General features: G+C 33.5%; 1 protein-coding gene across 3 annotated transcripts; it reads right to left on the bottom strand.

Moving 5' to 3' along the window:
• Positions 1 to 329: 329 nt before the first annotated feature.
• Positions 330 to 9426, bottom strand: LOC109182304. 3 transcript variants are annotated; one of them, XM_019332442.1, is made up of 12 exons: positions 9078 to 9426; positions 8919 to 8988; positions 7724 to 7901; positions 5932 to 6613; positions 5745 to 5829; positions 5178 to 5265; positions 2583 to 2767; positions 2064 to 2196; positions 1651 to 1787; positions 1463 to 1537; positions 857 to 976; positions 330 to 720 (listed from the first exon to the last, which is right to left on the bottom strand). In XM_019332442.1, exons 3-12 carry the CDS (start codon positions 7863 to 7865, stop codon positions 610 to 612), a joined length of 1758 nt encoding a protein of 585 aa, XP_019187987.1. In that variant the 5' UTR covers positions 7866 to 7901; positions 8919 to 8988; positions 9078 to 9426; the 3' UTR covers positions 330 to 609. The 3 variants fall into 3 exon arrangements, with proteins under 3 accessions (XP_019187987.1, XP_019187986.1, XP_019187985.1); XM_019332441.1 differs by having other exon boundaries at positions 8883 to 9426; XM_019332440.1 differs by having other exon boundaries at positions 8919 to 9426.
• Between the last annotated feature and the right edge of the window lie 2591 nt (positions 9427 to 12017).

Here is a 12017-nt window from a genome sequence, read left to right as displayed (position 1 = left end):
AAAAAAAATTAATATTTAAAATTTAAAATAAATTAATAAAATATAAAATAATTTATTAAAAGTTAACCATCACATTAATGGTTAACTACTTAACTTAGAGAACCAATCACTTTAAACCCAATTGCATAGTTTTAACTTGTTTAGAGAATTAATTGTATTTTTTTAATTGGATGACCCAATTGCATTTTCATGTATCGTTCAATGATTAATTTAAACATTTTTCTTAAAAAGTATTACACGTCTAATGTGTAATGGTCTCACACAAGACATTGATAAGTAAGCAACTTGAAAATTTATAAGCAATAATAATAGTGATTACAGTGCACTACTAACATGTAAACGTAATATATTAACAGTGAATCAAATATTCACATCGAAGAAATAGAAATCTTTTTTTCCAGAGACTATTTCCTGCAAATAGCAATCACTAGACTAGATACTGGCATGCAATTCGGATAAAATTCTGGGCAAATTAAATTTAGAACTGCTATGCTCAATATCACTCTGCAACTAACAAGGTTCATATAATTGGTTTCTTGAATTCAATTTGAAAGTACTATATGCACATATATAACTACATAATCAGCATCAAGGCATAGACAGAATGTGTCATTGCTCAAATTCAGCATCAAGGCAGATCAGCCCATGGCTTGTTGGAGAACATTGTTCCTTCTTCTTGGTTTCCTTCTTGGCCTTTTTCGAGTTATCCATGTGTGATACCTGCAGCATATTCATCTGCATCATGAATCTACCTTAAGAAGAATAAATCACTTAAGCTAGGCGTTATTAACCACCCAAAACAATAACAATAATAATAATAATAACAATCCATAGACAGGGTCGGAGATTTTCATACAATGTGTGATTTCCACTCAATTTTGTTATGTCCATCAGAGGCACCAGCAGGCTGTGTGTGGCCACGAACATGACGAAATATATGGATGAGAACAACAGCATCAAGTGCAGCATATTCTAGCTGCATTCATGCACATCAATAATTAGTGAAGGCTTCATAGGAATGTGGAGAAAGAATTAATTCCAGCTGTTGTCCCGACTATAATGATATTCCACTTTCAGTACCCAAGGGGGCAAATTTGGTCCTCAAACTACTGAAAATTATATAGAAATTGTCCATTTAGGGACAAAAAATGGACACTTATGGTGGTCCTTCAAGTTTGAAGATTAGTGAAAGTTAGGAAAAAATGCTCCACCGATCATCATTTAGCATTCAACAAAAATAGCCCTGTCCTGGAATCCCAATTATCAATAGTTAAGACCAAATATGTATAAATTGATAGAGGCGTTGGTTACTAAACCTGAAGTAGGACTATAAGTAACTAAAACTGGAATTAGTTCTATCTAAAATGCAAAACCCCTTTTAAGATTTCTTACCATACAGGACGCTAAAGGGCCAAGTGTCTTCTAATATCAGTTTACTGGTTATGTAAAGCTGAGTATATACCTGATATTGAGTTAAAGGTCGTTGCTCCCAGTTGCTATTCCGTCTTGTTTTGTTCAAACCAGTTCCCAATATTTTCTGTGTCAGTACCACATACAAATGTGTTTTAGAAAACTCAGGGTTCTGTGTAAGTCAAGCTAATATACCTGCAAGGGAGGGAGGAAAGAGGGGAGGGGGAGAGGTTGGAGTACCTTCGCTAGACCAGAAAGACCACCCCTCGGCTCTTTAAAAACATTCTGAATATCAAGTAGCATGTCATAGTGCTTAAAGCACTCCAGCCTTCCATAAGATCGAGCAAGTTGAGCCACATCACATTGAAAATTGTACCCTGAGAAAGTCATAGATCATGATGACAGCAATCATTCAGTAATTCAGATCTAAGGCATTCTACAAATTGACAGAACAGAATAACAGCATAGAAAAAAGATGGAATTCCCCAATTCTAATGAAAAGATACCAAACTATTATAAATGGTTCTCCTTTGGGACACTAGGAAGTAATTCAAAGAGGTGGGAGTCAAACTTAGAAAATAAAATATCATTAAAAAGCCATCATCTTCAATAGAAAATAACCATCTCCTAATAAGTAAACCAATCTCTCTTACCAAGTTTTAGTATTCTAGGAGAATGAAGTATTCGCACTAGGCAATCATCTAAAATATCTGGAACATCATTGTATAGTTTTATGAGATCAAGTATGTAAGCCTTCCTTTCAGAAGCAATTTGCATTATAGAAACCTGTCAAATATGTCAAAGAATTCTATTGTTAAAATATAAGATAAAAGAGAACAGAAGTGACATCTTTTCTTATTTACCAAAAGCATCACTTCTTTCAATGCAACAAGCCAACAACTATATGCCCCAATCACAAAATTTTTCAACAAAAAACACAAACTCAATTGGAATGGTTTTAAACATGAAAAGTATATGCATCTCAGTTCTTTTTATGATCAAATTACTTCTTTCTTATAATCAACTTGATTCTTAGAGCTGCAAAATAGCAGGTTTAAGTTTTCTCCAAGAATCACAGATCGCATCAAACATTATGAGTTATGAGTGCTGATTTTTTATAAGATTTTGGTGCCCCAAGTATAGAAAATAAATACAGTTATTTGCAAAACAACCTTGTTAGGTAAGCTTCCCTTTTCATAATTAGGCTTCCATTCACAGTCAAGGCCCACAACTTTACATTCCTCAATATGGTGTGTAGCATCTTGCAAGCTGTTCGCGTTGTCAACCCAAACAACTTCCTCAATAGACAATTCTTTAAGTTGCAAATAATGGCTTTGTACAGCACTTGCTTCAAGCTCTATAAAATATGAAAGCAGAGTACACATCAGAGAACAGAGGAGGGAGTAGTTTTACTCCAAGTACGAGTTATTTTGATTCTTGAATGAAAACATAAAGTCCGTCAAATGAAATCAAGTACAGAACAGAACTTTCCCAGAAGCTTAAAATATAATGTGTCAAGTCATCGTATGCAGTAAAAGAGTAAAAGACATTTTTGGTCCTAGACTTATAGTGGCACGGACAATTTTAGTCCTCCATTAAGAAATCAGACAATTTATGGACACACTTATTGTGACGAGGACAATTTTGTTCCTCCGTCTATATTCCCATTAGATGGCCGTTTGAGAGGGGGTATTTGTGTCATTTCATGATATTTTCTTCTCTTTATTCTATCCCTGAGTGTTTTGTTCTTGATTGTAGATTCATGCAAATTTGAAAATGAATGTTGAGGCAGAGTGAAAGAGAAAATGGATGAGTATGACCTCGTTGTGACCCTTAGGCCTTAGCAGCTGCAAAGTGAAGAGCGAGTTGAGGCCACCAAAAGTGGAGTACTTTGCTAAATACGGATTGCAATCAAGCAACATCTTGGCTTTTACATAGTCATCACCGTCCCTTGCAGCTGAAACTAGCCGCTCTCCTGATGCAGAGCACCCAAAGGAGTTTCCCATCTTTCTCTCTCTCTCTGGAACAATCTCAATTTCTCTCTAAATCTCTTAAGTATATACAGACGTGTGCTTATGTACGTATAAATATAGGCAGCTGTTTATTTTCTTTCTCAACTTGCTTTATTCCATCCCTGAGGGTTTTGCCCAATCTCTAAGATCTCATGGTTTAATCCATCACTGAAGATTGAAGAATATGTTGGCGAAGTCAAAATCCATCACTGAAGATTGAAGATTTACAAAGATCTCACGGCAAAGTCAAAATCCAAAGTTCTTCTCTTACAACATGGCGCCATGTTTCCCCTATGTGAGATGCACTCTGAACCCCACCCACCTGCGCCACTATGAAAACCCAGTTCCAACGGCTTTCTTCCTGTTCGGCCGCCCACCAAGCACGATTACGGCAAGCTGCAGCACAGGGGCAAGTACTAGCGATATGACCGATCAGAACCCAATTCGCCATTAACCCAAAATTTCTTTTCGATCTAAAGAAGATCCAACTCTGAGAAGCCTATAAATTCCAACAATAGTATAGAAGTGGAGCCCAAATCGGTTCGGTTCGATTTGGGTTAGTTTAAGAATAAAAATCTGTAAATTAGGAGAAAAAAAAACCCTCAATATCAATCGCAGCTTTGTTCAGTGAGGCTGCGGCAAGTGGTTACTGGCGAAATGAGAGGAGATTCGAAGCTGACATTGAGTTCTTGATGGACTAATCATGCCCAGAATAATTGTTACTTGTTTGGGTATGGGTGATGCTGAAGACGGTGGTCGAAGTGGCTAAGGAAGGAGGAGTGGCGATGGACTAATGGGTGTTGCCGGAAATCAAGAACAAAACACTCTCAGAGATGGAATAAAGAGAATGAGATATCATGAAATGACATAAATACCCCCCTCTCAAACGGCAATCTAACAAGAATTTAGACGTAAGACCAAAATTGTCCCCGTCACAATAAATGTGTCCATAAATTGTCTGATTTTTTTATGGAGGACTAAAATTGTTCATGTCACTATAAGTCTAGGACCAAAAATGTCTTTTACTCGCAGTAAAAATATTCCAATTCAATGTATGTAAACAAATTTAATAAGAGCCATAAAAATTTCAACTGAGAACATTTGCATTTAAGAGATCTCTTCCATAAGCTAAGAGCCCATCTCTGAACCTTCTACTCTGAAGATGTGTTATTGCTTTTCAACCATCATTCATGCTCCCAATAGAGCATCCAATACAATAACCCAACTAAATGTCTCAATCAACTAAAGCCTTAATCCCAATCTAGTTCATGCTGGCGTTTGATTCAACAAAGGGTAATCCTACCACTTCCTGTTCTATCTCCAATTACTAACAATCTAACATAAACATCTCCTTTACCATGCATCCAATAGGTATATATTTTTATATGTCAAGATTATCTTCATTGATATTTCAATTTTTTCCCAATAGTTTTTATTTATTTAATAGGTGTGCCAATTGAGCACTTGATTCTCAAGTTATTTCTGATGACTTTTCTTGTATTCCGCCTATGCATCTTAACATTCTCATCTCAATTATAATCAACATATGAACATTTTGCTTTTAGCTTCAAAAACTAAATGTCATAAATCATACAGGCTGTTTTCTTCTTTATGGGAATTAACCGATCACATAAAACACTAGTGACGCTCAATGGCATGAAGATCTATGCATGGCCAACCATTTCTTAGATATTACTATTTAGAATTTTAGATCATGTCTACAACTTGATATGTGAATAAGAAGAGTGAAAACACCTTTGGTATTTGTGAAACCTTCAAGGGAGTAGCGATTGCAGAGTTCTTCAACCTTCTCCATGTACCCAGCTTCCATAGCCAAATAAACCTTTTTTTTTAACAATTAAAAAACAAATTCAGTTATTGCCTTATTGGTAACTTCAATCTTAGACAATAGAACTGGAAAAAGAGTAATAGACTCATAGCATGCCTGATTTGCCATGGTTATTAGGCAACCTTACTCCTCGAAGAAAAGTGATACAAAGTTCGAGAAATTACTAATCACTACCTCCATGATCTTACGTATTTATAGATGCATACATCACATAGCAATATTTACTATTATATGACCTCATACCAAAGCCATTACCAATTTATTGTGATTGCAGTAATGTTAAAGAGCAGACACGTGCATTCCAAATGTGGGAACAAATAAACATTTTTAGCTAGTTCTAATCTCTGTATATTATATTATTATGAATGCTACGAAATGGGTTTTTCAGATGACTTACCAACAAAAAGGAAAAGCAACAAGACCAAAGTTACATATAGCTCATTCAGAAAAGCCATTAGAGGCTGGCTACGTACCAAATACTCAAGAAGTTGTCTATCATTCTTTGTCCTTGCCTCAGCAATATCCCAACATCCTTTTTCAGCAAGCTTCTTTAGTTTGCTGAAAATTAATATTACCAGTTACTTTTCATAACTAGTGGTGCTTAATAGACAGAATATAAATGATACATGAGAGTCAGCAGAACTAAGTCAACTAACTTGCCTTTCTTTGCCTTGATGATATGCTTCTGGGAATTCTTCCCTCAGATTGTTTTTCCTTATGACCTCATAAGCATCATGTTCCAGTTTCCTATCAATGTATTCCTGGACAAGTGTACACAAATATTGCTTCCCCATAAATGTTGCCCATTTTTCTGCTGCTTTGTAGTCTTTGTTATCCATCATTCTAAGTAGAAAAGACTCCTCCAGCCCCCGGAGAGAAAATTGCTCTAAGAGAGAAACTGCAGTCATATACGATTTGCAGTCTATCAAGTTTAAAATATATTGCTGAACAAATATCTTAGCTGTTTGCTGGCCAATTTCATTGTTTGCATGTGAACCACAGATAGCTTTCCCTATGTTTGACAGATTGACATTAAAAACTTCAACAATCTTGACCATAATCCTTTCATCATAAATCAGCCTGTGGCCAACAATGTCCAGAAACAATTTGGCAGCCCAAATTTTTGCATCTAAGATATCCATCTGTGAACTTCCCAATTTCATAAAACGCCTAAGGGCAGATAAAATAAGATGAGAGAAACCTTCACAGTATGATTCAAATATTGGCAAAACATAGAGGCATTGAGCAGCAAAAACAGCGGGCCCAGGTTGAGGACCATTGTATAAAACTTGAACCACTACTTGTTGTAGAGCTCGAAATTTAGTAGTCGCCTTGCATGTTCCTACCAAATAAGTACATATTTTATGAGGGAAAAGCACAGTTGTAGATCCAACTGCTTTCAAGAGTTCATCTCATGAGAAATTTGAAACAGAAAAGGTTGTGTTAAAACCATTATGTAAGAAAATTCTTTACGATAATACAGATCCCAAAACTTTAACCTAGGGAGTAAAATTATTTTTTGAAAAGGAATGCATGGAAAATACTAATTTATATAAAGTTACAAAATTCTACAGAAAATTCTCCTTTGCATACTCCAAGAGCCATAAGATGTCTCAATAGCTTCCCTCTTAAGACTATCTTCATATTCAGCAAAAGTCACCAAAGCGGCACAGTATATCAACACATTGTGAAACCTCATTACCATTTCCCAAAAAATACGGATTAGAGAATATATTAATTAAACTGATATTTTGTTTCTAAAAATGTAAACAGCAACCAGGATTTAATCCAAAGGAACCTTCCTAGCACTAACAACCCTAATTTATTCAAGCAAATTACCAAGTACCTCGTTGTTAATTGCACATTTTAAAACTACTAACTTAATTACACAAGTTTCATTTGAAGCCCAGGTGAAGTACCATGATTAGTTCCTATTCATAGTTTTTTCCAAACATTCTTCCATGTATGATGGTCTTTCCCATGGCAGATAATTAACCTTTTCTGATCTGGTTTTCACTAAAAGCAACAAAATACTCCTTTATGTTACTTAGGATACTTGTTAGTTTATAGTTTGATTTTACACAGTATGTTACTTATACTCAACTATTAACAAATAGTTATACTTATACATATATAATCTTTAGGTAGGTAAATACGTAATTTATAGTTGGCTGTCAGAATGTAGTTATATTGAACAAGGATTCCCCAGTCCATGCTTCAGAATAAGATGTTACAAACTTGACTCGTGGTTTTGGATGTCTACTTGAAGAGGTGGCATAAACCCAACTAAGCCGTGCAGTATTTTTCTGAAACATAATGGCAAAGTTGTAGAAGTTTTGTGCATTACTAGACATTTAGTAAGTACCAACAAAAGTTACAACCAACAGTATGGGACTTGTAATATATGGGACAAAGGTAGTAATTAGTAAAAAAAAAAAAAAAAGGATTTTACCACAAACATAGCATTCCTTCAACAGGTATAGAAAAACCACTGGAGAAACATGAGACAGATCATTGAAGGAATGTTTTGACAAATACAAAGGTTGATTTTTCTTCTTGTTAAGTCGGCCATCATCTCTCTTGTCCACCCACATGGTTAAGTACTAAAGCCAGAGGATGAGAAAACTATTCTGCATATTCAACAAGTTAATAAAGAGTCAGTTCCTAGGATATAACTAGCTATATATAAAAAGTGATGCACAACATAAATAGTTCCATATTCATTTACTGTTAGAGAAAACTGTATTTTCACATGAGCTGACATTATCAATAAGAATCAGCAGAAGCTACAAGTTACTCCAAAAGAATGTCATAAAGAAAACTCTTTATAAAACACAAAAACTGCAAATCAAAATAGCACATCTTTTCTGAAAATAGAATGTAGATATTCAGGATATTTCATTCTTGCATTTTAACAAAAAATTGTTTCCAATTATTTTACAGGGAGCAAGGGGGAAATGTCAAATGCCATGAAAATGAAAAGATTGAACAACCAGAACATTCATATAAGTATAAAACAAAACCTATAATCATGAATTTCACACAAAAACATGATACCCACCATGGTGGCATGGTCTCAATGGAGACATGACAACTTTATTGTGAAGTAAAATAAACTGCCACTTAGCAATTCATCAATCATGGATTAGACATACACCAAAAATAGCAACGTTTACAGGTTTCAAATAGACCATTTTAAGTAGCTATTATCGCAGATTATACTAACTAAAATTGGCATTACCAGAAACATACATATAATATAAAGATAAGAAGAAATTGAAAGGCACAAAAAGCGGTTACACATCTGATCAATCATAAAAAGTATCACTCCCTTAGGAAATCCTGCATTAAATAATTATTATAAATAATATAAAGGACAACTCCACCATTCTAACAACTTAACCTTCCACAAATAGAGTAATCGATGAAACAGTTGAAAACCATATAGCCATAGATTCTCACCCAAGAAAAAAAAAAAAAAAAAAACAAAAACAAAAAACAAAAAACAAAACAAAACAAAAAAAAAAAAAAACAAACAAACAAAAAGAGGCAGAAGAAAACACATAAATGCATATACATATATACGCACACATGAATACAGTAATCTGAACAGAGAATTCTAAAGTAAAAATTGACAGCGTAATCACCTATTTATCTCTGATCTTTACAGCAATGTTTGAAGAGAACTTCCCAAAGTTGAACAAATTCACCCACCACCTAACCAAAAAAAACAGTGTACACGATTTTTGCAGAGTTTGAAACGCGAAAAAACAAAAGATCAGAAAGCTGCAGAGTCCCTGACTCACACGCTCCAACAATGGCGATCTTCTGGCTCTAGGCAACGGAGAGAATGTATAATCCGTAGGCGTGCTTGTGTTTGTGGCATGAGTAAATTGAGTTTTTGTTCGGATATGAAATAGAGTTAAGAATTAGTTGCAGAATATTAGGCCAAAAAATCAGAAGAAATTATAAACCCTAGGAGGGAAGAAGCCAAAAGCTTTTGCTTAGGCAGAAATGGCTGTGGCTATTTTCCCTCTCGCTAACTCCCTCCCTCCTCAGTGTTTCATGCGTTTTTGGATTGTTGTACTGAGCTGAGAGAGGAGTGGGCCAGCCGCTATATTTACGTTGCCGTGATGCTGTCCTTAAATGGAAACGTGAGTGATCACCGGGACTTTTATGACTTTTTACCTTTTGGTTAGGCGACCTGTCGATCCTATTTGATAAGATTTCTATTGAGTTATTAATACTCAAAATATATAATGATTTTTTTTTGGATCAATTGTCTCATCTAAATAAGGTGTCTACAATTCGCGATGAGATTAGTTACGATGACAAAAACTTTGGTACACTAAAAAATAATTGTTTTACTCAATTTCGTTCTAAACCATTTTGGTGAACTAATATAGTCATGACTTTTGTGTTTTTGCTTAATTTAGTTATCTGTTTGTTATTTTGTCAAAATGGTGTTAAATAAAGAGACAATTCAATAATTTTAATATTGACATCTCTTTACTCTTAGCCATTCGAAGTGCAAAATGCCGAAATCCCTATTTCTTTTACGCATTACTCTCATAATTATCTCAGACCTGCGAATCAAATTTTATATTCGGAGGTTTAAGAGTAATTTGTAAAAGAAAAACGAATTTTCGCATTTCACAGGGCTGAGAGCAAAGAGTGACTAATATTGATATTACTGAATTGTCTATTTATTTAATATCAATTTGACGGAATAACAAACAAATGGCTAAATTGAGTAAAAACATAAAAGTTTGAGACTACATTAGATCATCAAAGTTGTTTAGGACGAAATTGAGAAAAACTAATATAATTGATTTTATAATTTCATGAAGCTTTTGTTGCATAAACCTGACTTGAATCCATATACAAATTGCCATGGAACAACAGAGTCAACATTATGTAGAACATAAATACTTACTCCATTGGAATCGATGCCACTGTCAAACTCATTTAAGATTGAAATTAAAATTGAATCTACAGATATGTGGATCACGGTCCACGCAATAATGATTGTACATATTAGTGACAAACTTACGAAATTATGACATTGGTTACAAATTAAATTAAAGGCAGTAGCCAAATGTCTTATGGTCAAGCAGTATAGAGTCAATAGCATTTCAAAAATAAAAAATAAAGAATTAAAGGCATCAAATGGTGATTATCCCACAATTAAGCCCTACCATCATCATCCCATCATTCACTCTATATCTCACCAAAAAGGGTCATCAATTCTACCATTATCATATAGTTACCATAAGAAGTCATGTATAAAAAAAATACAAGTAATATTTTTCACTATAAAAATAGTTATCGGACCAATTTTTTCAACTTAAATTCATTTCTTTACTTTTCCAGTTTTTCTTTTTGCACAAATATAATTAATGTATAAAAAACATATTATTAAAAAACTTTTATTGAATACTACTGACTCTATTACATTGTAGTATATGTTTAAACATACTTTCTCAACTTAATGAAGAACAAATAGTCAATAACACCACCTCCACTATGGCTCGATCTCAGGATCTCCCATATGGGAGAGGTCACTACATGTCATCTTAACACAATGTGCTTGACTTATTGAAATCTTTTAAATTACACACAAATCAATATATTTTTCAATTTTTAATAAATTTACAAGTACATAAAGGCACCTCTATAATTATAAGTTAATAAAGACACTACATTATTATAAGTTCAAATTACAATTGCATGTTTATAAAATCACAATTGCAAGTTTGTAAAGTCACAAATGTAGCTTCATATTCATTATTTTCATAAAATTACCATCACAACCTGAGGTAGAAGCTAAGATATTCATTCATACTTAACCATATTAAGGAATAGTATTATTACTGGTTATTATTTATTCTTTTTGTATTTAAATTATCAGGCTCACCTTATTATTCTCTTCTGTTAGTTCACATAGATAGCTAGTTGTTACCACACTTATTCATGTATATAAAGGGTTGTGATGTATGAATAGAATGATCACTTTTCACTTCTATTATATTCTCACAAACCAAACGTTAATAAATTTATCATTAACTTTAAGTATAGAACAGTTTTAAATCTCTAAACCAGTTATCGCATTCTTAAAAATTGCTGATTCATAAAGTCACTACTATATTTTTTGATAATTTGCTTATGATATTATATTTACAATCTAATAGATATTTTAAATAAAAATAATACGGAGTAATAAAGATAGTGGACTTTATACAATTGTCAGTTTATATCCTGCTACTGCTGATGTAGATTGCACTCTAATTCTTATCTAGATTTTAGGTTATTTACTGCAAATAAAATAAAAAATAAAATTTGTGTGATGAAGTTGTTAGGTCACTTATCTAATCTAAAAACATAATAAGTGTCAATACAAGTTATGTCCTTGATTTTTGTCCCTTTTTTATATGCTAAAAAATATATACATCTTGCTTTAATTGTTGTACATTTGATTTGTATTGGACAAAATTACCCTTACACCGTTATAACACCGTTAATATTTAATATGTCCACCAATCTTACCATACACCTACATCTATCATATCTTTTTCTTATTTTTAGTTATCATTTTATTAAAAGGGAGAATGACACTTTTTCCCCCTGAGTTATATACTTATAGCACTTTTCCCCCCTTAATTATTCAAGTGGCTGTTTTTCCCCCTGAAATGTTAAATGGACATATTTACCCTTAAAATAAATATTTCATTTATTTTTCATCTCCA

Source organism: Ipomoea nil, unplaced genomic scaffold (assembly GCF_001879475.1).
Source record: "Ipomoea nil cultivar Tokyo-kokei standard unplaced genomic scaffold, Asagao_1.1 scaffold1043, whole genome shotgun sequence".
NCBI lineage: Eukaryota > Viridiplantae > Streptophyta > Magnoliopsida > Solanales > Convolvulaceae > Ipomoea > Ipomoea nil.
Note: the sequence above shows the minus strand (reverse complement) of the source record. Positions and strands in the feature narration are given on the sequence as shown.